Source organism: Haplochromis burtoni, unplaced genomic scaffold (genome assembly GCF_018398535.1).
Source record: "Haplochromis burtoni strain Fernald_Lab_line unplaced genomic scaffold, NCSU_Asbu1 Contig_209, whole genome shotgun sequence".
Taxonomy (NCBI): Eukaryota; Metazoa; Chordata; class Actinopteri; order Cichliformes; family Cichlidae; genus Haplochromis; species Haplochromis burtoni.
The window spans coordinates 135550-157533 of record NW_024582570.1 but is presented as its reverse complement, the minus strand read 5'-3'; the positions used below and the strand labels follow the sequence as shown (position 1 = coordinate 157533).

Genomic DNA, 21984 nt, shown 5'->3' with positions numbered 1-21984 from the left:
TTTAGCATTGTTTAGGGTTTTTTTGAAGCACCAAGATATCGGCTAATGTTAGCTAGCTGTACTCATAATCTGCATGGGTGCAAGGCAAATACATTCAGATCAGTTAATGAGTGCTTACATGCTAACAAAACACTAGAATTTCACTCACCACAACTGAAGATTGAACAGGTTGTAGACAATTATGCACCATCATTCACAGTGACATTTAGGCGTTTCAGCAATCATGTGCAGTGCCAAAAAATACTTTGTCCAAGGATTACTCACTGTTTTCTTTGATGAAAAAACACACAGCAAGCTATATTATGTATCAGATCATTCAATTAAAAATGCTCCAAAAGTCAGGTAGAGCATAAACACACAGTGGACAATTCAGTGGATTTTAGGCCGTTAGCTAGAGCAGGTATGTTAGAAAAGCTATCAATCAAGGGACCGTCCCCTTTAGTCCACAAATCAAAACATTCTCCAACCGAACAGCTGTTATGATGGAGGAAACTACTCATGTAGGCTAAAAACATATATTATACTTCTTCATGCTGTTAAAGTAACTAGTGAAAGTCAAGTGGCCATTAGAGGAACTGCAGTTTGGCTTGGCTTTTCAGTCCTGACATCACAGCAAAATTTAGAAATCTGAAATCAAGTCAGCTAGGGGAAAAGGTGCATTTCAAACTAAATTCCTGAATTACTTTGTATGCTAGCACAGACTGTGTATAAAAGACTGACACAGCCACCATCCTGCAACCCATTTGTTTTGGATTCCACATTTTAAAACCACTTGCACATTGGGTTCCTGCAGCCAGAATTGACCATACATGCTTTGTTACGTCCAAACACTTTATGGACATAACAAAGCATTTGAGTTATAAAATGAGTTACAACTTAACCACATTTCAGTTGCTGCTCGAGAACAACTCGCCTTTGGTGTAGAGTTTCAGTGTGTTGTATGACTCCCAGCATCCACATCCACCCATACATCCGACCTTCATTTGCCTGAAGTGAGTATCCTTTACAACCAAGATTCCCATCTCTGAATATCCACTTTCTTTAAACGTCTCACCTCCGGTTTGTAATGTAAGCTTTTTGTTTCAAATCTAGATTTGATTTTTGATTTTTTTTAAAGTCACAAGTATGTTTTTCCCACATTGGATTCACAGCCAAAGGAGGCGGTAGATGGTTTAGAGTGGCGGTCCCCAACCTTTTTTGCGCCACGGACCGGTTTATGCCCGACAATATTTTCATGGACCGGCCTGCGGATAAATACAACAAAATAAAACTAGTACAGGTCCCGAAAAAAAGAAAATTTATTCATAACACACGTGAAAAGACCAAGGAAAACCGAGTAAACGATAAAAACGATAACAAAATAATGCTGAAAACCGATAAAAACCCTGAAAACTATACATTTCACACCTGAGCCTCAACTCTCGCGGCCCGGTACCAAACGACTCACGGACCGGTACCGGACCGAGGCCCAGGGGTTGGGGACCGCAGGTTTAGAGACTCTTTTAAAAGCACTATATTTTCCCTTAAATTTCACTGGAATAAAGTCAAACATTGCAGAAATCGCCAAGAATAGCGCAAGTGAAGTCAGAGAGTTGAGAAAAAAATGCACTTTACTATATTTTAACTCTACCCATCCTTTTTTAGTATGATTCAGTTAACTCAAAGGTTATGACATGATTCTTATACTCTGAAATACTTTTCTTCATTCTTATGCATGTAATTAAAAGCTTTAAACATTCTCATATATGTGTATATTTTTTTGTGGGAACCCTTCGTTGTTTAATGGTTACTCATGTTTTTACACCCCCTCACCTTGTAACCAGTCCAGCACAGACAATCATGCCCCATCATTCACAATAACATTGAGGTGTTTCAACAATCATGAGTGTGCCCAAACAATGCTCTGTCCAAGGATTACTCGCTCTGTTTTCTTTGGGGAGTCAGTTTGTTTTTCTGTTTTGTCCATATATCCATGACTCCATATAAGCAAGCCCTGTGATGTCAGCCTTTTTTATCCATGTTTGTGGTTGCTCAGCGTCGGTCTTGATGGCTCATCAAGTTGTCATGGCCTTGCAGCTTTTACAGCATTCCTTTCTTTATGTCCAAGAGGCTTTTTCTTTTTTCTTCTTCTTTTTTTTAGTGCACACTAACTCTTCTGTAAAATAAACCCATGAATAGACCAAAAGCTTTGAGGTGCACTCAAGGCCAGGTACGCTGTGTTGATATTGGAGGAGCACTGTTTTCCCTCAGAGAGTGATGCCACTTTGGACCTGGCCTTCCTTTTCGGGGACCAGTGGGAGGTCAAAGTCTTTGAAAGTCTTTGCTGTGGGTTTTTTGTGTGTGTGAAAACAAAGGTCCTTGTGCTACATAGAAGAAAGCTGCATGGGATTGAAAAAAGAGCAAGAAGAGGAAAGTTTGGTCACTGTGGGCTTGGTTGCACACTCGGTAGAAGAGTGATCATCAGTGGCGAAAGGAGGTGGAGGGAGAGATGGTGACTGAGTGATTAACGGCCCACGAGATGTGATAGATGTCTTTAATAACGTCGGGCTGTTTTCTTAGTGTCCTCGAGGATTTGTTGTTATTAAGAAGCAGGTCTTATTATGATGACCACCTCTCTCGTAGTCTCCCACATCACGCTGGGCTTCGGTCCAGACAGTCAAAATAAACACTAGTCAAAAGCCCCGCCGCCCCGTACTTGCGCTGATGTGGCACTTGTTGATGGTGCCAGCATGTCTCAGTCCTGACCGAGGCATATGTGTTCTCACATCAGCAGTGAGGAAAAAACACAGAACATCGTATCACCTGTTGAATCAGCTGGAACCTGCAACCAGTGATCTAGCAACACTATATGACAGGGTAACTACCACGATGATGTTTAGGTAAGTGGTGTATAATGGTTTTCATAGGCATTTCCATTATTGGAAGGAGAAGAAGATAAAGGATCTCATTAGGAAATGCATGTTTGACCATGGGAGCCATAAGAAGTTGTGCTCATCACCGCTGGAAAACAAAATGAGAACATTTTATTGTACTTCCTTTTCTTCTCCAAATAAAAATCACAAACACTCTCTCCTTTAGTGTGTCTAAGTAGCTCCAAGCTCTATCACAGACATAGAGTTGGTGAAGGCCCATGTTTTATTAATTTGCAGATGAGCTCAGCTATTGATGGTGTTGGCCGCCCATGGGTTCAATTAGGATAATACAGGGAGAGGGGCAGATTATGGGCGGCTATTTAAGTGAGGGTATATCTCTTCCTGACAGTTATAGTCCAAATGCAACAAATTGCCCTTTGGTGGCTGCGAGCGGCGCCATATCGGTCCTCTGGTGATGAAACATGCCAGTGTGGCAGGTCAGCCGTGTTGAGACGACACCAGGCTGTGTGAGCCGCGTAGCTTGTCCTCTCTGAACTAACAACGCAGGCCTGAGTGCAGCCCATTTCCATTCAGTTAATAGGGTCCATTTAGAAAACAGCAGTCTATATGGTGGTGTGCTGAGTGCATGTTCTACCCAGCCAACCCTAAACAGTCCCACTTAGCATGACACTCTCTAAACTATTGCACTTATTCTTTGCAGAGCTCTCTGGGTTGAAAGCCCGCAAGTTTTGACAGCTCAACAGAGCAAAACGGAACCACGTAAACATCACATTTTACAAATACAAGACAGCGTGGGTGAATATTCTCCTAAGCATCCATAAAAGGAGGAACAGCTGCAGCATGCATGTGACACACAGAACTCTGGGATGAACGTTTATAGCGTCCGATTGGGGCCCAGACTCGGCTGTGCGATGAAAAGCTTAAACTGTACATTGCCCGTGGAATGTATTGTGTGAAATTGAATAGGGAGGCCATAAAGTGGACTGGAGACAGCGGCCCAAGCATGCAGAGCTGGTTATCTTCCTTGTCTGGTCAGTCCGGTCAAAGCTTTAAAACAGCTCTATAGATAGAGGCCGCACTGTGCTTTCTTTCGCTCAGGAAAATGACGACTGTGTCTCAGCTGCATTGGAGCTGCACGTTTAGGCTACAGTCACTGAGGTAATCCAGCCCTCCCGTCCACACCCGGACATCAGCATTTAGGAAAGTGAGCACTCACAGGAGCAGTGCAGGTCAGCTCATAAAGGAGAAGGAAGAAGATCCTTAGTTTTTGTTTTTACTTAAGAGCAAGTCGTTTTATCCTGAGTGCTGTGCTTTAGTAGCCATACATTCCGTATTTTAACGACCTCTATCCTCAGATGACTTTCCCTGCTATGTGTTGTTTTTTTCAGATATTGCAATATTTTTATTCTGGCAGTAAAATTATTGATCAAGGCCAAGTGTATAAAGAGAAAATACTCAACATTTCACAATCACCTGAAAATTTATTCATCTTGATTCCTGACCTGTACAGTACTTTATCATCCGGACCACTAATCCTTCCCTCTCCTTGTTTGCCTGCCCTGGCTTTCCTTGTTCCCATCCCCAGCCAGGCAGGGGCAATAGGGCACTGCTAATGTGCTCGGTGGGTCATTAATCCTTAGGATGGCCGTGGGCAGCAGAGCAGGCGAGCTTTGTTGTTTGATATCGGGCGAAATGGTGATGGGAGGCAAAGCAGATGTTTGTGTTGGCTGGAGAAGGAAAACACCATACTTGATGCCAACCCAATCACCATTTCATGCCAGGCAACAGCTGCCCAAATACATTTCAGCCAGAGTCTGGCAAACAGAGTCAAAGGTGACCAGAGCAGCTTAACACAGACTGTTTCTGTCTTTTCTCATGTTCTTTTAGTCCTTACACTTATACGTATAACTATATATACACCTGAATGTCCATTACTTGAGGGACTGCCCTGTGAACATTATTTAGAACAATGTTGGTTAGATTATTCCAGGAGCTTTGGTATCTGCAAATCTTGAAACTGAAGGTGAACCAGACACTGATGAATGTAAAACATGCACAGGTTTCTCTGTTTGCCTGCACTGTTGTGTGTAACTGGTGTTCACCGTGCATTCACCTTTAAAGCGAGATGGGAATCAGCCGAGAGGACACACAGAAAAGGAGCCATAGACTAACCCAGATTTTTAGCTGGCCATGGTAAAAATATAACAATGTATGCGCATACATAGTCCGCAGAACAAGGACAGCGCATTTAACTCTCTCCTGCTTCTCCACTCAACTGATGGGAGCCATTCATCATCGCCCACCTTCATATCTGTGTGCTGAAAGGAAAGGACTCTGTGTGTGTGTGTTTCTATGTAACAACTGATTAAAGATAAATATCTTCTATGTAGCTCACATGTCTTGATCCTGCTGTGGAGTTGTTTACTGTTTATGAGTTTCAGACTGCAATGAACACCGTTGTCTAGCTAACAGAGTGTGCTGCCCTCTGCTGCTGTTTGAGAACATCTGCCACTTCCACAGCACAGACTGGGATGCACACTCAACCCTACTGGGGTTGTTTTAATGGCAGGTTGGTGCAGGAGCAGCCTTTGGGCTTTTGCAAAACTTCATTGACACTTAATGTTAAATAAGATCAGAAAAGTTAGATTAATTCACAAATAAATACATAATTACATACTTGGTTAAAATAAAGACAGCCCTTGGCCAACTTTAGCTGTTGTACCTTTTACAGTTTATTACTTCATCATCTTAAAGAATCATTTTTGGAAGCAATATTGTATAATATCTTTAATAGGCTTCTTTCCTCCCTCATGAATATTGGAAAAAGAAATTAAATCTATTTATCTCTCTCTCTCATATAATATATATATATAGATATCTCTAGATAGATAGATATCTATCTATCTATCTATCTGTCCACAACAAAACACAAGAGGATATTCTGATATACTTCAGATGATGATGCTTAGATGAAAGGCTGTATGTTAGTTAAATCATGCACCTGCAGAAAGAGGTATATCTTTACAATGCGGGAACATTTCTAACCCATTTGTCATCTCTAATTTAGCAGAGGTGGAGTGGGTGAATCAAAGGAGGCAAGTAATGAGCACCCACAGTAGCCAGTACGGTAACCGTGGTTACATGTGGTGCATTAATGTATGTAATCTATTACTGTGTCTGTGACAAGGACACATAGCATGCTAATTAAAGAAACCTTTCATTGTGCTTCCCTTAGACACAGGTCATGTCTCATTAAAGATGGTCTCAGTGCATTCATTACTGGAGGAAAAAAAAAAGTGGATAGATAGGATACCTGTATGCATAGACTTTCCACAATGAGCAAACCTGACAGCATGAATAGCCAATAGAAAACATTCTTTCTCGCACTGAAAATTAAGAGTTGATATATTAACAACAAACCAAAAGACATCATTACTTTGGAAAGCATAAAACATTTGGTGACCAGAAGCAAAAAAAAGAAAGACAACTGTTGAAAAATCAATAAATTTTATTTATGAAATGAGAGGATATTCACAAAAGAATCATTGCCACATTAATATCATGTACATTACTAAATATATAATATAGAAAAAATATAAAATTGAACAAAAATAAACCACATCTTCAAAAGGCTTTCATTTCTGCCATGCCAGTTTAAAAATTAAAATAAAAGAAAAACAACAACTGAGATTAGTCCTGGGACAATGATTTAAATAAATCAATCCCAACAGGATGCTAGAAACCCACCTGGATGTTTGGTGCAGAGGGACACTCATGCAGCAATATCTGAATGGTAGTGCACAGGCAGAAAAAACTATCTGCTCTTTAGTGGCTCCAGTAATAATTGCAGTCCAAGCCTATGTTTTATTTTTTAAACCTAAAAGGCTGCACCGCAACTCTGTCTGGACAGAAACAACTAGCTGTCCCCCAAATGCACCATCCCCTGTACAATAAAGGAAAGAAAGAAAGAAAAAAAAAAAAAAAAAACAACAACTGAGAAAATAAGACATCTGGAAGGCTGTAGAGCTAATGGGTGTTATTACTGTTTGGATTTCTCTTTGTGGTCACGAGATAAAAAGGTAACATACTGGATCACTTTTCCATGGTCACAAAACACTAAAATTATCTTTACTTCGTCTCAGCTCAACTCACAATAATCAAAGTACTCTTGTGTTTTTGTTAGTCAGCTTTGTCCACTCAATTTTATACCAACCAGCCTCTATTGTCATTATTATAAGAAAAAAAAATACAGACAAATAAGAGCATTCCCACTGTCCCTTTTGATCGTTATTATATTCATTTGGAAATGGCTTCATCCAGTTGTTATTTAAAACAGTAACATTATAATTACATGCACCTTATTATAGATGATTCAGTCTGCATTAAGGGCTGAGTGATCGACCAATCTTATCAGATAACTTTCACAAAACTTGCAATACAGAAGTATATTATTTTAGGTCTAATTGGAATTAACTACCTTACCCTAGCTCCCATGTTGGCCAGGAGGCTATTCTCGTGGTTTTCATGTCATTTCCCTGCCTCTCCAGTACTTATCACGTTCCACAACTAGACTTAAACGCCATTGAATTGGACTTCAGTTAAAGATGTTGGTTCTTGTCCTGATCTGCACGTCTGCTGAGCTTTGCATTATGAAACATGTACAATTTCTGCGTCTGCTGCAGATTCTGGCTGAAGTGACCTTTCAGCTGATTTCTTACCGAGCCAGAAAAGAGCCTTCTTGGGATAACAGACTCACTGAAGGCAGCTGAAAGTTTCCCAGCTAGCAGAAAAAAGGAGGGGCTAGCTGGTTAGCAGTGCCTTGGCTTTCAAACTAAAATAACAAAGTACTGAATTTTAACAAACCAAAAAAAAAAAAAGAAAAGAAAAGAAAAAAAAAGTAAAAGCAAAAGCACTGGTCCATTTTTTTTTTCTTTTAAATTCAGTATCTTGTTATTATTAACATGAACTAACCAGAAGTGTGATTCAAGTGATCCACACATGGTAAATTTCAAAATCAGAAGTAAATTAAACTACATGAAAATGAACACAAGAATGCAATGGCACTGAAAATATTTTACCAGTCAAACTGTTGGAAATTCTCTGTAGTGGAGTGTTATCAATCCTTCAAAAATGTGACCTTCTCCGTGACCCAACTCTAACATGTTTGATTGAGATGCATTTACAAAACAGTAAATCAGGTATTTAAATAAGTAAAGGTTGAAAAGATCTTGTCCTTTGCCAAGTTAACACCCATGGTTTCTACAGCCCCCATAAAGTAGTCCCTGTCTGATTATGAAAGCAAATGAGCAGTCCAAGACAAGTGCAAATCCTCCCTGAGACTGGTCTATGTACTTACACAGACATCTGATTCAGCATTTTACAACCCCCATTCCCCTACTAGAAGCCTAAAGCAGTCACACTGACCAGCCTAAAATTGTGTATGGTGGCACCTTGACAGCTTGCTTTGTTCTCACACAACATTTAAGACAAAATACATGGATTCATCATCATCATCTAGTCACAATAAGGCTCCTAGAGAAGGACGTAAACCAGACTGGTCGGAAAATAAGTGGATCAAAAGAATGGTTGTTGATCACAGTTATTATTGCTAAAATGATTATCATTATGATTTATTTTAATGATGAACCATCCTCAGACACATGACCAGATGCTGGTCTCCATCCACACATCTATAGAGCTGTGACATACCACAGTGGAGATGGGTGGGGAAGAGCTGTGTGAAGTGACTCAGCATGTGATCCTCATACTCATCTCAGGGCATCAATCCTCTGGCGACAGACAGAGGGACGTTATGTCGTCATGTGTCTCTCAGGTGACCTCGGTTTTGAAGGCTCTGGAAGTGGGCATCCTTCAGGATGCGGTTGATATGCAGGTAGGACACTGGGTTCGTGGGCTCAAAAGAATTGCCCACACTAAGCGGACTGCAGGGGCCCTGAGCACACTGACTGACGCAGCTCCCAGCTGCACGTTCAGGACTGCTGATGCTGCTGCTGCTCTCACTGTTGGATGACTGAAATGCAGATATTAACATTACCATTAGAATGTTAGAATCCAGGGTCTGCACATCAACGTGGAATTTAATATCATCCAAAGTGAAACAGATACTACTTTAAATCTGCATCTAGTAAAATTCAAAGCTCCTGAATAAAAATAAAACTAAATACTACAAAGTTAAAATACCACATGTACACAGACTAATACAGGAAAACAGAGGGATATTTCAAACTAAGGAACAAGCAGTCATGATTTTACAACAGTTTCATCTGCACAGTGACATTATGGGTGCAAGTAAGTGTACTTGTTTTCTTTTATTGCAGATTTGGAAAACTGACATGTTTCAGGTCAAACCAATTTTAGCATTAGACAAAGATAACCTGAATGAATACAAAATGCATGTTTTAAATGATCTTTAATCTTAATATCTTTAATTGAAAGTTTTGGAAAATAAGGTTTGAGTTTCATTAGTACCAGCATAAAATTTAATTTGTACATCAACATCATATCCATCTACTCTCTACTGCTTATCTTTTTTTCAGGGTTGCAGGGGTGCTGGAGCCTATGCCAGCTGTTATAGGGCAAGAGGCAGGGTGCACCCTGGACAGGTTGCCAGTCTGTCGCAGGGCTAATACACACACACACACACACACACACACACACACTCATATCTATGGGCAATTTAGAGGTTCCAATTAACATATCCCTATTAACTGCATGTCTTTGGGCTGTGGGAGGAAGCCGGAGTACCCGGAGAGAACCCACACAAACACAGGGAGAACATGCAGACTCCACACAGAAAGACCCCGGCCTGATAGTGGAATTGAACCCAGGACATTCTTGCTGTGACGGAACAGTGCCAACCACTGTGCTGCCAACATTACATTAAAAGTCAAATATGGTAGGTAACGTTTAAGGGAGAAAGTCTGTTGATCAGTTTGTGCCATGAAGCTCAAACACATTAGTCAATGCAGTAGGACTTTTATCTAAAAACACACAAGAAAGTCCACCTTTGAATGGCTCAAGAAAACAAAAAAAAAATGGACAGCTTTGGACTGACCTAGTCAAATTCTAGACTCAAATCAGATTCGGATGCTTTGGGTTTGTCCTGAACTCGAAAAATGCTCAAAAACCTAGAGAGTGTAGCTGAATTAAAACAATTCTGTAAAAAAGAAAGGGCAAAAATTCATTCACAGTAATGTGAAGGACTCGTAGCCAGTTATCAAAAGCTAGACTGCAGTTCTTGGGTCAAAGGATGGCACAAGTAGTTATTAGGTTTACTTGTTCACATAGGGCCAGGTAGGTTTGGATAGCTTTTTCCCCTTAATAAATGAAACCATCATTTAAAAACTGCACTTTATATTCACACCAGTCATCTTTGTGTAATATCAAAATTTGCTTAATGACATGCAAAAAAATGAGAAATGCTTATTCTGCATTTCTACTCAGGTTTCTGTGAGTATCATGTTACCTTCCCTCTATAGTTTCTAAATGAACTGAATAACATGCTTAATGCAAGTTTCAGTTAACGCTTGTACCTCAGAGTCCCAGGCATCACGCCCTGGCTCAGGGGAGATGGGATGTGCTCTGGTCTGCCTTTTGGCTTGGGGCACCAGGTGGCCATTCTCCTCATCACCACCACTGTGCTGCCGTTTCCTGTTCAGGTAGAAAGCCAAAATAGGTAAAGATTAATTTGGCCTCACCAACTTATTAAAAACAAGTGTAAGCAACATATGAGACCTAATTCCTCAGTTAACTGTAGAGTAGACGAATTTAAAAGCAATGCCTTATCCCTGCTACAGTGTATACATGACGATTATTATGCAAAGTCACTGCAAGCTGCCATTGTTATATTCAAGACCAGCTAGCTCGGTATATTCTCAACGGTACTTCGAAGACACCATAGACCTACAGCACTACAGTTGTTAAAGTAATACAGTTGCTGTGACCAATTACGGTTGCTGGAATCATGCTTATTTTGTTAGCATATTCAACATTTTACGTGGGTCCTGCAACAAAGGCCACGGAAACGTCGAGCCAACTCTCGTTCAATCACTACTCAATCTACTCAATTGGAGTTATATTGTAAGCTCACCTGCTTTCAGTCAACATATGATAACACTTGAGCAACCTAAATGAGATTCTTCTTTTTATTTTCTTCTGAGCAGACAGGAGGAGCCGGTTGGCTGACGTTATTTGCTGGTTAACGGAGCTCGTTTCCTGTCTGTCGACGGCCTGTTAGTTTAGCTAACTTTGCCTGATTAGCTAATTACGCTCAATAACAATGCGATACAGTTTTCCATTTCAGTCACAGTGCCAAAGACACCAGTTAGAGTGATAAACCACACAAAAAAATCGACGTGGCGTTAATTGACGACAAAAAAAGATCAGGCGTTGACGAGCTAGGTAGTTAACAAGCCTGTCCTAACGCGCTTTATCATTGGTTCAAAGCTAATGCTAACGTCACCGCAAGCTAACGAGAATCCTCTTATCATATGTTAGCTAACTACAGCACGCAGTACAATTTTTACTCCCTTTCGGAACTATTGCGCTCTTAAATCGAAATAAAATTACTAGCGTTCAAACTCAACCTAGCCAACGATACTTGCAACTGATAACACGCACAACCAACCGCAACTGTTGTGTTTACATGGCACCGCGCCTGCGCAAAGACCAATTATGGTGCCTTTAAAGACCAATAGGAAAAAACGAACCCTAACTCACATGGCTTTGTTTTTTTGGGAGAACAAAGCATATATATACCAATATAGACGTGAAGGTTAATAACAAGGGCAACAGAAATAAGCAACAGAAAATAAAGCTAACTTGTGTAATGCATGCTTTTCCTTTTTCATAAGTAAAAATATGAGGTGGCTTGGGACTGAAAGGAAGAACGCCTAAAGGTAACAGTATTCTAGCAATTATAGTGTGAAATTTGTACATTCGCTTTAGAAGCAAGTTTTTGGTTCGATGTCAGTCAAATGCACAAATCTCTTGCGTCTTGTTCCCGGATTCTGTGGTAACCGAAAGTAACAAAGCATTCAGAGACTTACGTTCTACACAAGAACTGACAAACAGCACATTAACCCTGAAAATGTACTGATCAAGTCAACCCCATTTATACCACATTAATTTCCCCATAGGATGTCGCCATTTGCAAACACATTTATTGTCATAATGTTTGTCTTGAGGGCTGAGACTATTAAATAGAAACAAGTCAACAAAGCAGTAAGCTGAAGTCTATTTCCACATATACCTTCTTATGGATATTTTATACTGAAGAGTAGACGTGCAGATTAGGTTGCCATGTATTATATTGTATTTTCTGTTGTATGGCAGATAGAAGGCTTAAAACAAAATATCCACTCTGAAGTAAGTGGCTGGCACATTTTCAACCCGGAAGTTGCAGTCTGTAGTGCAGCCTGCTTGCCCAGTCAGCCAATAGAGTGAAAAATTGTCTCCGCCAATGACTCAAGCGAAGGACGGAGGTGAGATTATCAGGGATTGTCAGTAGCGGCGGTCCTTCTGTGTATAAAGGCAAATAACCGCAATGGGCAGCACCGACTCTAAATTGAACTTCAGGAAGGCAGTGATCCAGCTCACGACCAAAACACAGGTGGGTTACGAGCAGTTTATATGTATATTCTATCCAACTAAATAAATCGTTAAAAGACAGAGCCAGTGGGCGCACCGAAGAGCATCGTCGACGAGATGAAGGGATAACGCTTGCGACGCAGGAGCAAAAGAAAACATATATAAATAAAAATAAACTAATCTCGTGTTGCATGCAGCCTTTTCGGGTCACGTCTGTTTATTATTTTGCAGATTATAAATATTTATCACCTGAATGTAACGCGGCAAACAGGCCTGTGTCGTATTTTTATTAAACTGTCACAGAATCTGTTTTGTGAGTCACCGTAATTTGTTTGTGTTTGTTTGTTTGTTTGTTTGTTTGTTTTTTGCTTGTTTGGTTTTTCAATGCTGTACGCGTTCAGTTCAGATGATTATACATTATGGCGTACAGCAAAATCAAAGGTGATGACGTAGGTCTGGACTACGTTTGCAGATGCGGCAGGTGGACTGTGCCGTCAGTGTCACAGATACTGTTTGCGCTGCTGCTAGAACAAGCAATTGTGTTGGCATTGCCATGAGCTCTGATTATGTATAAAATACATGAAAGGATAAGCGTGTAGATCTTTGTATGAAGGTAAAGGTCTCAGATGCGATTTTAATGCTGTGCAGCGCAAGATCAAGGCTGTTGTAAATAAAATAAAATAAAATAAAATAAGACGTCTGGCCGAGGTTAAATGCTCAGTTTTGCTTCAAAGGGAACTGAAATGTGCACATATTTTTCTCCAGCCAGTGGAAGCCACAGACGATGCCTTCTGGGATCAGTTCTGGGCAGACACCACCACCACGGTCCAGGATGTTTTTGCACTGGTGCCAGCTGCAGAGATAAGAGCTGTTCGAGAGGAGTCCCCCTCAAATTTAGCGACCCTTTGTTATAAAGTAAGCATTAAATAAACTCTCGGCGCATTTTGTGTTACATAATGGAATTCTGTTGTTTGGAAACTGCTTTATTTTGACTGCAGAGCCCTGCACAGGCTCTTAGATGTCTGAATAAATGAGTCAGCTCCCCTTCCTTTTCCCGTTGCTTCCCGTCTCTAGCCACCAGCTTCCGTTTTGAAGCTGCCTGTCAGAAACAAACACAGTGGGGCTCACAGCATAATTAAATGAAGAGGTGGGGATGAGAGCCCTTGAAAGCTGAGCAGGTTCAAAGGGGTTCTTGCTTATTTTTAGCTTGCTTATCTGCAGCGTGTATTTGATTAAATTTAGATAATAAATCACCAAGTAAATTTTTGTTTTTGGTCCAAAAATTGCAGATACAGAGATTAAGTATGCTTGTCTGTTTGTTGGTAAGACTGCTGGTGCTTAACATGGTGCCATGTTTCCTAACAAACAAATGAGCATGACTCTTGATAACTGCTATAATATCTTTATGTCCTCAAACTAAAAGTTGATTGGAAATTATTATAATCATAGATTAAAATCTATGATTATGGATGGATAGCTGTTTTCCTCATGGTGACATTCTGGTTTGGAAAGAATTCAGTGTTAAAATAATTATATTATTTCAAAAAAATGTTCTAAAACACTATAGATCCTTGATGTGTGGTGAGGTGTGCTGTGTGGGTCATGCTTCATTAACTAAACAAGTTCTAGCACCAGTGTAGCTGAAGCATATTCACTGTTTTTAAATTGAATTAAAACACAATATCAAACTGAATTAAATGATCAGTGCCATATATCAGTACAGAAGATGTAGATACTAGATATTATGTTCCATACTAAATATAATCACCCACTTACAATGTTTCTGGATTCTTCAGGCCGTGGAGAAGCTTGTCCAGGGAGCAGAGTCTGGTTGTCCCTCTGAGAAAGAAAAGCAGGTAGTCCTCAATTGCTGTCGCATCCTGACCCGCATCCTTCCCTACATCTTTGAGGACCAGGACTGGAGAGGATTTTTCTGGTCCACAGTGCCTGGTGCTGGGCGGGCTGGGGTGAGTTGGCATGGGAAAAGGAAGATCAGTTTGTCACAGATTAACATTGTGTATCCATGGTTGTATGGAAGAAAATCGAGGCACACACTGGAGAGGTCACCAGTCTATCACAGTGCTCACAAGGCTGGATCAGGAGTTAAGAAAATAGATAGCTAGATAAAAATATTCATAAATATACTCATCACATTCAGCGGGTTTTTAAATCACTTGTAACACTAAATACTGCTTTTGTTTGTTTCTAAAAAATATGACAGAGTGTCAACAAGCTTCTCAGAAGCTTTCTTATTTTACTTATATAAAGATGGATTCACCTAATAAATTAGTTGCAATGTTCCCTCTAAGCTGAGCGCGTGAGCAATCGCGCACTGCTGACACGGTCTCCCCACACAGAAAATCACACACACAAAAAGAAAAAAAATCCAGCCTGAATTGGAATTAAAGTAAATACATGTATTTATTTTATTTCGCTGATTTTCTGTGCGCGGAGACTGTGTCAGCAGTGCGCGATTGCTCATGCACTCAGCTTATAGGGAACAGTGGTTATAAGCCCTGTGCTTTCCCAAGTGGGAATGCTTTATTCCAGTGAACCTAAATTCCCTCATTCCAGATATAAAAAGGTGTATTCTCTTCCTTTTCTTTAAAAAAAATGTAAATATTTTTGAAGGATTCCACTTTTTCCACATTTTTTCAGACAGACGAGCTGGATGATGATGAAGGAGCTCGACCACTGGCCGAGTCGCTGCTCCTGGCTATCGCTGACCTCCTCTTCTGCCCTGACTTCACTGTGCATAGTCACAAGAGGGGCCCTGTGAGTAACAGCTGTCCTTCTGACACGGTACAGTCCAGTGTCATTAATTTGTCATCCTACCTCCATCCAGCAAAAGAAGTTACTGCTGACAGAATAGTGCAGCACAAACATTTATTCCTTGACCTTAGTCTCTAACATTGTTCCAGACGTTAGACATATTTCTTCAGGCACTGTTTCCTTCTTCCTGATCAAAGATTTCCAAACTAACCTGCCACTCAAGTTTGACCGAAGCACAGAGCTAGGTTCTGGTGACTGATACTTTCTCAGCGACAAAGGAAGAATTCTCCATGAGTATGAAAAGAATGTTGCTCAGTCTGTAACTTTGAACTCCCCATTGCTGTTCATGTAATCATTTCAGTGCTAAGGTAGATGTCAGAAAAGTCTGTTATGGCAACTAAAGTGAAATTATCTTTTATATAAAAAGTGACAGCAACAGCAAATTATACCTACCCACAATCTGGATGGCAATGGCAGAATATTAGAATTCATATACCAGAGATCAGGTTTCATAAGCTATTTCTTACCAGGAGTTAACAATGTTTGACAATGTCAATCTTCCCATTATCTACAATTGAGTCTAAGTCACTGAATAAATTACTTTGCAAATCTAAGACCAGGAAATGTAGCTATAAAGCTATTTGACTGGATTTTTTTTTGTGTGTGTGTACGTCTGTGTGTGTGTGTGACTTTATCCAGGACTCAGTAGAGAGCATGCAGTCTATAGACAGCTGTGAATACATTTGGGAGGCAGGGGTGGGATTTGCACAGTCGCCCCCTCTAAACTACATCCATGATCTGAATAGGTGAGTTGGCCTCAAGTGTGTAAAATCTCATGTGTGGTAAAATCTAAAATGTAATCTTATTTTTGTGTGTGTGATTTACTTTTCTTTTTTCTTTTTTGTCTTTTCTGTCTTTTCAATCTCCATCCTTCAGGACAGAACTGTTGAGATTATTACTGACCTGCTTCTCCGAGGCCATGTACCTCCCTCCTTCATCAGACAACACTATCCTCAATCCTTGGGTGACATTTTTCTGCTCAACAGAAAACAGGTAATGGAAAAATAAAAGCACATGCACACATACAGCAATGATTTTAAAAAAAGAAAGAAAGAAGGAGAAGTACACAAATTTTAAAATCCAATTCTAAAGTTTTACTCACAGGACACGTTAAAAAAAAAAGGCCCTTAGCATATCTCAAAATGAGGTAAATACAACCTCAGATGAACTATGACATATGACAGCATATGACTATTTACCATGTCTCTCTCTCACACACACACACACACACACACACACACACACACACACACACATAAATATAGTGATGTACGCAAAAGGAGCCAAATGCAGACTATAGAGGCCAATCTTGCTAAATAATAATGACTTTTCTTCTAGTGGAGTATAAGTCAATACAAATAAAAAGCAGAAAATCGACCACTGAAACCAAGGAACCATAACAAACAGATCGGACTGAACAGGCTGAGAACACAGACGGCCTGGCAAAGGACAAAGGAAGATAGTGATTATAAATACACAGAGGGGTGATTGGTGCAGTGAGGAGGAACCTGGGACACACAGCTGAACTAAATCAGAATAACAAGTAAAATTAAAACATGACACTAGGGGACAAATGACAGAATAAAGCAGGAAATAACAAGACAGAAAAGCACCTACCACAGAGGCTAAGAGCTGACAGCAGGACACAAAGAACACAGAGGGGGTAAAAGAAACCGAAGACTTAAGGAACTAAATATTAACAAACTACCATGAGAAGAAACCAAAAAAGCCTGAGAGTATAAACATAAAGAAACCAACCAAGAATAAGTGCTGAAAGTAAAATAATACAACACTCAAACTCAGTCACAAAAACCCCCCAGTGTTCGTGACATAAACCTTGCTATATCACCATGGTGATGTGTCATGGTTCAGTTATCTCTTAGATGTAAATAAAATTGCAAAAAATAAAAGATGGATTGCATGACATTTAGTGACATTGTCACCATCTTTGTTTGTTCCTAGACATGCTCTGCCTCTATTCACGTCTCTCCTGAATGTGGTGTGCGCTTATGACCCGGTGGGTTATGGCATCCCGTACAACCACCTGCTCTTCTCTGACTACCGGGAGCAGCTGGTGGAGCAGGCGGTACAGATCCTCATTGTGACACTGGAGCATGATGGAGGGATTCCCCACCCCCCTGCCTCTCCATCCAGCATAGAGGAACAAGAGGTAACTTGAAGACTGTGACGAAGACACTTGATGGCTTTATTGCATTTAATTAATGTTATTCAAATCTTTCTGAATTTGTTCGGCTCAGTCTACAGGACCAGAAAACCTGTTTGTGAATTATTTGTCAAGGATTCACAGAGAGGAGGTATGCATATCAGTGTTTCTTAAAAATCCTCCAATGTCATTACTTTAAAGACTGTATTGTGAAAATCTGTATCTTTGTGGTCTCCCAATGGTAGGACTTTGATTTTGTACTGAAAGGCCTGGCTCGTTTGCTGACCAACCCTTTGACCCAGACTTACCTGCCTAACTCCACCAAGAAGATCCAGTTCCACCAGGAGCTTCTGGTGCTTTTCTGGAAACTTTGCGACTTCAATAAGGTTAGAACAAAGATAAAGGCTTCTTTGGGGAGGCGATGCATTAAAAGGTGCTTTCATTTGACGTCACAATCTACTTTGTGTTCCCACTGCAGAAGTTCCTGTTCTTTGTCCTGAAGAGCAGCGATGTGTTAGATATCCTGGTTCCTATACTCTATTATTTGAATGACGCAAGAGCAGACCAGTGTGAGTCTCCTCAGTTGCTTCACTGCACACGACAAACCTCTACTAGAAGCATGCATTTAACAATTTCTGGTGTGATTTGTCTTTTCTGCAGCACGTGTTGGACTTATGCACATTGGTGTGTTCATTTTGCTGTTGCTGAGTGGTGAGAGAAACTTTGGCGTGCGCTTGAATAAGCCCTATTCTCTCCATGTGCCTATGGACATCCCGGTGTTCACAGGGACTCATGCTGACCTCCTTATAGTGGTAAGACACACCTGCTGCTGTGCTGAAATGGGAGTTTTCTTGATAGCTAACTAATTCAAATACAGTGAAGTTTTACAGCTGTGGCTCTGTTTGGTTTCTAGGTGTTTCACAAGATAATCACAACAGGCCACCAGCGTCTCCAGCCTCTCTTTGACTGCCTACTAACCATCATTGTAAATGGTAAATACGCATTTGATTTCAGATTTTGTTTTCAACATAACCACGCCATGACAATTAGTTGTTACAGTTTTTATTTCACACCCTTTTAATACTCCTGCTTATCCTTCAGTTTCCCCTTACTTGAAGAGCCTGTCAATGGTAGCAGCTAATAAACTGCTCCACCTGCTGGAGGCCTTTTCCACCACCTGGTTCCTGTTCTCTGCAGCTCAGAACCATCACCTGGTTTTTTTCCTTCTCGAGGCTTTCAACAACATTATCCAGTACCAGTTTGATGGTAAGAGAAAGCTGGAGACATTCAAGGCATAGATAGATAGATAGATAGATAGATAGATAGATAGATAGATAGATAGATAGATAGATAGATATCTAGTTCTTTTGTTGTGAGATACATTATTTTCACAAGTGTCCATGTTTCTCTCCCCAGGAAACTGCAACCTGGTTTATGCCATAATTCGCAAGCGTAATGTGTTCCATCAGCTGGCTAACCTGCCCTCTGACCCCAGTTCCATCCAGAAGGCTTTGCAAAGGAAGAAGAAGTCGCCCGACGTCATTTCCCGCACCAGCTCCCAAGAGACTGTATCCATGGAGGGCTCACACCCTGCAGTGCCAGCAGAGCCCGGTACACTAAAGGCCAGCCTGGTTGCTATGCCAGGTAATGACTCTACGTGTTGTTTGTACGGTAATGTTGTAATTTCAAAACAATCTATTCACTGTGTGGTAGTCACAGCGCACATAACATATATCTTCGCCGGACACATTTTTCCTTCAGAAGTCTTTTCATTTTTCATGGCACAGATTCAAAAACGGTGAGGAAAACATTCCTCTGAGATTTTGATCCATATTGACATGACACCACACAGTTACTGCACATTTATGGGCTGTAAATTCATGATGAGAATCTCCTGTTCCACCACATTGCAAAGGTGCTCTATAGGTCTACGATCTGGTGACTGTGGAGGCCATTCAAATACAGTCAACTCATTATCTTCTTCAAAAAACAGACATAATTTGAGATTCGTCACATGGAGCGTTATCCTTATATAGGTATGTTATAAACGTATACGTCCCTTTATACGTTATAAAGGGACTGATATGGTCATTAACAATACTCAAGTCCTCTGTGGGGTTTAAATAATACTCAGTTGGTAATAAGGGGCCCAAAATGTGCCAAGTGTTCATGTTGTTCACACCAAATTTTGTCTCTACTATCTGACTGTAGCAGCAGAAATTGAGACTTAGCAGACCTGGAAGAGTTTTTCCACCAGCCTGTGTGAACTGTAGCTTCAGTTTCCTGTTCTTAGCTGACAGGGGTGGCACCTGGTGTGCTTTTTGTCGCTGTAGCCTATCTGCTTCAAGGTTCAATATTTTGTGTGTTCAGAGATGCTCTTCTGTGTATCTTGATTATAAGAAGTGGAATTACTGTTGTCTTCCTATAAGCTGAAAGCGGTCTGGCCATCCTCTTCTGACATCAACAAGACATTTCACCCAGAGAACTGCTGCTCATTCCATATTTTCTTATTTTTAGACCATTCTCTGTAAATCTTACTCAGACCAACACATCTGGTACCAGCAACCATTTCATGTTCAGTCACTTAAACTACCCTTCTTCCCCATTCTGATGCTCGGTTGGAATTTCAGCAGGCTGCTTTGACCATGTCTACATGCCTAGATACATTGAGTTGCTGCCATGTTATTAGCTCATTAGATGCAAGCTGCTGAACATCTATAACTAATAAAGTGTCATGTATTTCATGTACATATGCACATCATGCACATGAAAATGACTGCCTTAGAACTAGCAGATTGAATTCATATGTCTTTAATTTAGTCTCTATGCATTTTTTAGTTACAACACAAAATTAGTTGGTGTTGCATTTAATTTTTTGGTAAGACTATAAAAGTAAAGTAATGTCGCCAGACACATCTGTAACGTATTCACTAATGTCCTGTGATTTATGATGCTGGTTTCCTGTAGGTATTGATAAACTGACAGAGAAGTCCCAAGTATCAGAGGATGGCACCATGGTGTCAGTTCCAAAGACAGACTCCCCAAACGCTGTCCACCCAGACCAAAGTGCAGTCACTGGGACCAGCGACACGGAGTCTAACTCAGGCAGGGACAATGAAGTAAGTGCCTTTTTATGGGGTGTATTGGTTTGCTCCAGTGGAAAGAGGATATTTCTAAATGCATTTATTCACACTATTAGGATGTTTTCTACACTGAAGCAGAAATGGAGAGAAGACGTTTGTCAAGTGCATCGTCAACGTCCTTTTGGGCTCCCACACCAGACTGGGTTTGCTCTCAGCCTCTCATTCAGTTTTTGTTAGATGTTGGATATTTAGAGGAATGAGAAGTCAATTTAGATTTGCTCGCTTTTATCCCAGGTCCTCTCTTGGAAATGTAAGCTACCCCTGCAGACCATCATGAGACTTCTACAGGTGCTGGTGCCTCAGGTGGAGAAAATCTGCATCGACAAGTATGCAAACACTTCGCTTAGCTTTGATCGGACTGCAAAAAGCATATTCTAACTGTTTTGATATATTACTAAAAATGCTGTAAACGTCTACTGTGTCTTTCATTGCAGAGGTCTAACAGATGAATCAGAGATCCTAAAGTTTCTACAGCATGGCACATTAGTGGGCCTGCTGCCGGTTCCTCACCCCATCCTCATTAGGAAATATCAGGCCAATGCAGGCACTGCCATGTGGTTTCGCACCTACATGTGGGGCGTCGTTTATTTGCGGTAAGTTAGGCATTTTAGGTGAGAATTATGGACACTGATATCCTCAAAAGCAAATTAAAACGAATCCATTATTTTCTTTTTTTCTGTTTCAGCAATGTTGATCCTCCGATCTGGTATGACACTGATGTCCGACTATTTGAGATCCAGAGGATGTAGACTGTCAATGAAAATGAATCTAGGGTTCTTCATCCCTTCAGTATCTGCTGGTTTTGTGGGAAACCTCATTGTGTTGAAACTATCCTTGTGAACCTGTTGCTTGCTTCTGACACCACCAAACTACAGGGGAGTCATTCAGATGAGTGGAGTAGAAATTTCTCTCTATATTAAGATAGAAAGTGTTTGAATTATCACTAGTGTCCATAAACAACTGTGTTTGTACATTTCTTCAAACCTTAAGACCGCAGAATGTTTGTCAAAGCACTGAGATGACTGGAGTGTTTGGTAAGGGCTGAGGCAAATTTTAGCAGTATAAAAGTGAAAGAGGGAACATTGTTTAACTTTCAAAGACGTGTAACATATCCTGTATAGCTCAAAGTTATCATTCCAATATTATTTGTTGTACTTGAAATGCTTTAAAGTGAACTTGCACCTTTTTTAGTTGTCGTTTGTGGTTGAAGTTTATGTGATTATATTTTGAGACAGATTGTATGTTTTCATGTATATGACAAGGTTTCATTTTTGAGAAATGCTTATAATGTTCTATGCTGAAATTGTATTTTCCTTAAAGTGTCCTGAAAAAAAAATATAATATATAATATGTATCTGCAAAT

At 40.4% G+C, this 21984-nt stretch overlaps 2 protein-coding genes across 3 annotated transcripts; one reads left to right on the top strand and one right to left on the bottom strand.

Annotated features, from left to right (window-relative positions):
• Nucleotides 1-6839: 6839 nt before the first annotated feature.
• On the bottom strand, nucleotides 6840-11566 carry LOC102307572 (protein FAM104A). The gene is made up of 3 exons (XM_005936159.3): nucleotides 10984-11566; nucleotides 10427-10544; nucleotides 6840-8904 (listed from the first exon to the last, which is right to left on the bottom strand). Exons 1-3 carry the CDS (start codon nucleotides 10998-11000, stop codon nucleotides 8692-8694), a joined length of 348 nt encoding a protein of 115 aa, XP_005936221.1. The 5' UTR covers nucleotides 11001-11566; the 3' UTR covers nucleotides 6840-8691.
• A 768-nt stretch (nucleotides 11567-12334) lies between these two features.
• On the top strand, nucleotides 12335-21983 carry hid1a (HID1 domain containing a). Of its 2 annotated transcripts, none has more exons than XM_042226376.1 (19): nucleotides 12335-12504; nucleotides 13248-13397; nucleotides 14279-14449; nucleotides 15141-15284; nucleotides 15954-16060; nucleotides 16191-16307; nucleotides 17277-17484; nucleotides 17573-17629; nucleotides 17724-17864; nucleotides 17957-18047; nucleotides 18139-18290; nucleotides 18392-18470; nucleotides 18580-18744; nucleotides 18895-19122; nucleotides 20446-20597; nucleotides 20678-20764; nucleotides 20856-20947; nucleotides 21056-21214; nucleotides 21307-21983. In XM_042226376.1, exons 1-19 carry the CDS (start codon nucleotides 12439-12441, stop codon nucleotides 21368-21370), a joined length of 2430 nt encoding a protein of 809 aa, XP_042082310.1. In that variant the 5' UTR covers nucleotides 12335-12438; the 3' UTR covers nucleotides 21371-21983. The 2 variants fall into 2 exon arrangements, with proteins under 2 accessions (XP_042082310.1, XP_005936213.1); XM_005936151.3 differs by having other exon boundaries at nucleotides 12336-12504; nucleotides 15141-15257.
• The last annotated feature ends 1 nt before the right edge of the window (nucleotide 21984 follows it).

Bases quoted from the DNA above. Each gene is read 5' to 3' on its own strand.
- LOC102307572 (XM_005936159.3), bottom strand. The intron at 8,905-10,426 runs GTACAAGCGTTA...TCTGCATTTCAG, and splicing joins GTGATGCCTGGGACTCTGAG to TCATCCAACAGTGAGAGCAG.
- hid1a (XM_042226376.1), top strand. From the start codon at position 12,439: ATGGGCAGCACCGACTCTAAATTGAACTTCAGGAAGGCAGTGATCCAG. The intron at 18,048-18,138 runs GTGAGTCTCCTC...TCTTTTCTGCAG, and splicing joins TGACGCAAGAGCAGACCAGT to CACGTGTTGGACTTATGCAC. The intron at 18,471-18,579 runs GTAAATACGCAT...CTTATCCTTCAG, and splicing joins ACTAACCATCATTGTAAATG to TTTCCCCTTACTTGAAGAGC.